Raw genomic sequence first — 5,073 nt, 5'->3', positions numbered from 1 at the left:
TGTCTTTGTGAGTTCTTGTAGATTCTCATCAGAATCGCAGTACTATAAACATATTTTAATTTTTTAATTTTAATTATTATAATTTTTTTACCCTAAGAAAAATTTATATAAAATAAAAAGATATATTTTGTCTTATAAATTACTGCCATCTAGTGGAATAATTGTGTTATGAAACATACAAAACTTGGTTGAAACCTTTTTCGAAATTATAGAAAATACTAGGCAACCAGTTTGCTTTCCGTACAGTTTTATGTTCTCATCAAATAAAATGGCTACGCCTCCTCTTGAAATACTACATTACCCATGATGCAGACAAACTGGTCTAACTTGCTTCTGGTTTCATGTTCATTCAAGAGCATTTTGACCGATGTGCAGTCGTAATGTCAATATCAGAGTAAGTTTGTTTTATTAAAACACTTTGGGCTTTCCCTGAAAAGTATAGCTGGCGAGCAGTACACAAATAGTGACCGATTGAAAGTGAAACATTAACGTAATTTTGTTTTGTTTCTTTCTGAATGATCTTAACCGGACACAAAATGTAAGTAACTGGAGAAAGTTTATTGCATGAGGTATCGTAACATAAAATAGAAATGAATCATCTTTGTGCTTTCTGAAGTGAACACCTTGACAACCAGTTATCAAGTAGCAGTGTGACTTTTATTCTGTCAGGTAATGTGTCAGAGAGCGCTTAAGTGACATTTGTTTCTCTGACGGTGATTGGTGCTGAGGATGAATCTGTTTAAATGCTAAACTATAACTACTAAAACTAGTAGTTTTCACAATAACACAACCTTATAATAGTAATGACAACTTGTTAAAATGATAGCAAATGCATTTATTCTGTCACAAATGTTCATAAAATCAATAGAGTGTGCTTGTTACAGAACATCACAACACTGTATTGGAAACTCCATGTTCAATACATGCCTAGAGGACTGTTCAGCTGCAGCGATAGCTTGAATCAGCTTTTGTGTCTCACAGTCACAGATGAAGAGTTTAGATGCAAACATTTCTTCTAAAAGTGGCTTTTTTCTCAGGCTCCTATGTGTAGGTTCGGTAATTTCGCTTTAATGGCAATGAATAGGTTCTTTTCATTGACCTTAAAGTGAAATAACTGAAAATAAACAAAGGATCCTGAGAAAAATGCTAATTTTAGAAGAAAACCTCAAACAGGATCTGAACTCTTCTGATGTTTAGAATTGTAGATTTTCCCCATTCAGTTTATCACAAATTTTCCCTTGGCAGAACACAAAAAAAAGATCATTTGAAGCATGTTGGTAACTATATTTTCATTACCACTGACATTCATTTCTCAGAATTTTAAGGCTAACTAACCCTTTAAGAATAAATACTGGGTGCTGTTTTATCTTGGGAGTCATATCACAAAAAAGTTTTGCATATTTTTACATATTGTTTCAATATGTCTAGGCATGGCAAAATTATCAAGTCGTCCTGGCCAGCTGCTACTTCCACCATGTGCAGCCCATGTGCAGAACACCTAAAACAGTCTGCTTTCTGCTCATAAGTTAGAAACATTTTACAGAAGGCTGTGTGCATAAGAGTATTGTAAAGATGTACCAGATTGTATCAGCAACTGTTGGAGATTTTGGAGTTGGTGCCATGAGCCCTTATTCACCACCTAAGAAGAAGAGAATTGGTAGACAAAGCCGACCGGTGATAATAGCAAGCTTGCTCGGAGTTTTACTGGTTCTTGCAGCAATTGTAGCATGGTGCTACTACTCCGCTTCTCTTCGCAAAGCCAACCTTTTGACATCTGAATGCTTAGATCTTAACAAAGACGGTTTCGTCATCCGAAGCCAAACTGGGGTTGTCATTTTCAAAATGGAATTCAGGTATTTTGTTTAAATACACTTGTATTTTGTTTAAATATCATATTTACACTATTCATTATTATTAGAAGTCAAATTGTTTTCAATTGTGCATTTTAGGTCTGGAACCCTTGATCTGGACTCATGTTCAAAAGAGGGACAGATTCTCAGATGTGACAAATCCACGGCTGGAAATATTAATTTCTTTATAGAAACGGTTAAGCCTAAAGACACAGTTGAGTGCTATCGTGTGCGCTGGGACGAGCTGGAAGAGCATCGGTTAGTGGAGCATGCCATGTCCTGCAGTGGATCACACTGGTATGGTGGTGCAGAGACTTGGTTGCAGCATTGGCCAATAGTATTAAAAGGACATCAGGCTCCCAAACCTTTCATTACAGGAGATATTCATTCAAATCATCAGGCATTTGGTGGCATTTTGGAGCGCTACTGGCTTTCTTCAAATGCTACGGCCATAAAAATTAATGATTCTGTTCCTTTTCATCTCGGCTGGGATGAAACAAACAGAACTCTGTGGTTCCAAGCTCGATATAATGACAGCCCTTATAGGCCAAACCCTGATAATCCCCATCATGTGACTCTGAGTTATCGTGTATGTGTGGGGCTAGATGTCACCTCTATTCACAAGTACATGGTACGTCGATATTTCAACAAGCCCAATAAGGTTCCTTCAGAATCCGTTTTCAGACAACCAGTCTGGTCCACAAGAGCTCTAGAAGAATTGAACCAAGAACAAACATTGAAATATGCATCTGATATGAAAAAAAATGGCTTCAACTGCAGCCACCTGGAGCTGTATTACAGATATACTAGTGGCTATGGAGAGTTTGAGTTGGATCCCATCAAGTTCCCCAACGCCTCAGCAATGTTTCAAAAATTAAGGGAAGATGGATTCCAGGTAACCTTGTGGACCCATCCATTTGTCAACTATAATTCTGTCGATTTTGGTGTTGGAATAGAACGAGGACTGTTTGTACGAGTGCCCGGCAGCCAGCTTCCTGCATTGGTGCGTTGGTGGAATGGTATCGCTGGCATTTTGGATTTTACAAATCCAGAAGCTCGGGACTGGTATGCCTTGAATCTTCGTACCCTCAAGAACAAGTATGGAGTGGCATCTTTCAAGTTTGATGCAGGAGAGAGAAGCTACTTACCCCAGGAGTTCAGTACCTTTGTTCCTCTGGAGGATCCCAGTACCTTTACCCGCCGCTACACTGAGATGGCAATACCATTCAACGACCGTGCAGAGCTGCGGTCAGGTTATCAATCTCAAAACATCTCCTGCTTCTTCAGAATAATTGACCGTGAGTCACTATGGGGATACACCCTAGGCCTCAAATCTATAATCCCAACTGTACTTACTGTAAGTATTCTTGGCTACCAGTTTATTCTGCCAGACATAATAGGTGGAAATACATACTCAAACCTCACTGGCCTTCCAGATCGTGAGCTGTACATCCGTTGGCTAGAGCTCTCAGCTTTCATGCCAGCCATGCAGTTCTCAATTCCACCATGGCGCTATGATGATGAGGTTGTGAATATCGCCAAGAAGTTCACCGCTCTCCACGAGTCTCTTGTAGCCCCTCGGGTTCTGGAGCTTGCTGGGGAAGTGCTGTACACTGGGGATCCCATCATTCGCCCTCTTTGGTGGATTGCAACAGCTGATGAGGCAGCTTACAAAATTGACTCTCAGTTCCTCATAGGAGATGACCTCTTGGTGGCACCTGTTCTTGAACCGGGCAAGCAGGAAAGAGATATATACCTTCCTGCGGGCAGGTGGAGAAGTTACAAGGGAGAGTATTTCGATAAAGGACCCGTATACCTTACTGATTATCCAGTGGACTTGGATGAAGTTGCTTACTTTGTGTGGTCAGGATAGTTTTAAGTAGATAAATGAGCCCAAACAAAACCCTAAAACCGACTGTTCAATACTGTTCTGGCCATACCATTAATTGTTTGTACAACAGCAAGGTTTATGCGGAGGTTGATATTGCATAAGTCTCAAGAAATAGGCTCCTCAGAAAATAGGCTACCCACCTATCTCGATGAAGACCTCTTGAATTGTCAAAAAAGGCCCAAATGTTGGAATGTGCAGAGCAAAAACATGTCTCTACTGGGATAAAATTATAGGAGTGGTTTTGCTTTTTGTGAGGTGGGAACTGTTATCATTATTGATCCTTAAAAAAAATGTAGAGTAAAATGTTAGTATAAAACCCAGTGAAAGCAATATGATGTAATTATTTTGTATGTTATTCATTTATAACATGTTTTTGTTTATGTACAGTATAGTTTACTTGTTTTGTCATTTGTTCTCCATAGCGTATATAAAATAATTATAGAAATAAGCAACCACCTAACTTGAATGTACAATAAAGGATGTATGAAGGATTCAAATAGTTGAAAGGGAATATTTCCCACAGTTTTGTAACATTCACTTATTCACTGAATTCTTATTTGTAATGTGTCAGAGTTCTTGCTCCATAATTAACTTTTATTATTGACATTTTACCACCCTCAACTCATATAATAAAACATTTTGTACTGTATATTGTATCTTTAGACATATGTTAATATACAAACACATGTTAACTTGTGAACATAAAAAAAAAAAAAAATTATAAGACCTGGAAAGCTGTGCTTGTTTTTGTATTATTTTTGTAGTACATTTAAAAATGTAATGTAGATTTCTATTTTGATTCTGTCATTGGGTTAATTTCACTTTGCATACACTAAAGACGGGGTATAAAGTAACAAATTAAAAATACTCACATTACAGTATTTAAGTAGTTTTTGTCAGTAATTGTAAGTAGTTGAAAAAATTTGTACTTATTTGAGTACATTTTAAGTGATGTATCAGTACTTTTACTCCACTGCAAAAACAGTTCTACACTACATTGTTTTGGAAGGTAATGGTACTTTTACCTTAGTATAGTTTTTTCAAGGTTCTTCAAACCATTACCAAAACTTAACTTTTTAAAACATGTATTGCTTTGTTGAATGTTCCATCAAAATCACTTTACAGTGCTTTGAGAGCTTCCCTTAAAGGGGTCATTGGATGCCCATTTTCCACAAGTTGATAAGATTTTTTCGGGTCTTAATAAAAAGTCTGTAACATACATTGGATAAAATATCTCAATGTGTATAACAACACCCTTTTTACCCTGCCATAAACAGCTCTGCTCACCCCACCCCTCTCTTCCGTGGGGTGATGAGCTGTTCTCATGAGACT

General features: G+C 37.7%; 1 protein-coding gene across 2 annotated transcripts; it reads left to right on the top strand.

Moving 5' to 3' along the window:
* Positions 1–320: 320 nt before the first annotated feature.
* LOC113049637 (myogenesis-regulating glycosidase) lies at positions 321–4,466 on the top strand. Of its 2 annotated transcripts, none has more exons than XM_026212151.1 (3): positions 321–394; positions 1,429–1,853; positions 1,950–4,466. In XM_026212151.1, the coding sequence occupies exons 2-3, from the start codon at positions 1,573–1,575 to the stop codon at positions 3,721–3,723; spliced, it is 2,055 nt and encodes a 684-aa protein (XP_026067936.1). In that variant the 5' UTR covers positions 321–394; positions 1,429–1,572; the 3' UTR covers positions 3,724–4,466. The 2 variants fall into 2 exon arrangements, with proteins under 2 accessions (XP_026067936.1, XP_026067935.1); XM_026212150.1 differs by having other exon boundaries at positions 341–538.
* Positions 4,467–5,073: the final 607 nt, after the last annotated feature.

This window comes from Carassius auratus, chromosome 30, assembly GCF_003368295.1.
Source record: "Carassius auratus strain Wakin chromosome 30, ASM336829v1, whole genome shotgun sequence".
NCBI classification, from domain to species: Eukaryota; Metazoa; Chordata; class Actinopteri; order Cypriniformes; family Cyprinidae; genus Carassius; species Carassius auratus.
The sequence above is the reverse complement of the archived record's forward strand: the minus strand, read 5'-3'. Positions and strand labels throughout refer to the sequence as shown.

Excerpts from the sequence above, each read along its gene's own strand:
- LOC113049637 (XM_026212151.1), top strand. The coding sequence starts at position 1,573 with ATGTACCAGATTGTATCAGCAACTGTTGGAGATTTTGGAGTTGGTGCC. Across the intron at positions 1,854-1,949 it reads ATTTTCAAAATGGAATTCAG|GTCTGGAACCCTTGATCTGG; the intron begins GTATTTTGTTTA and ends TGTGCATTTTAG.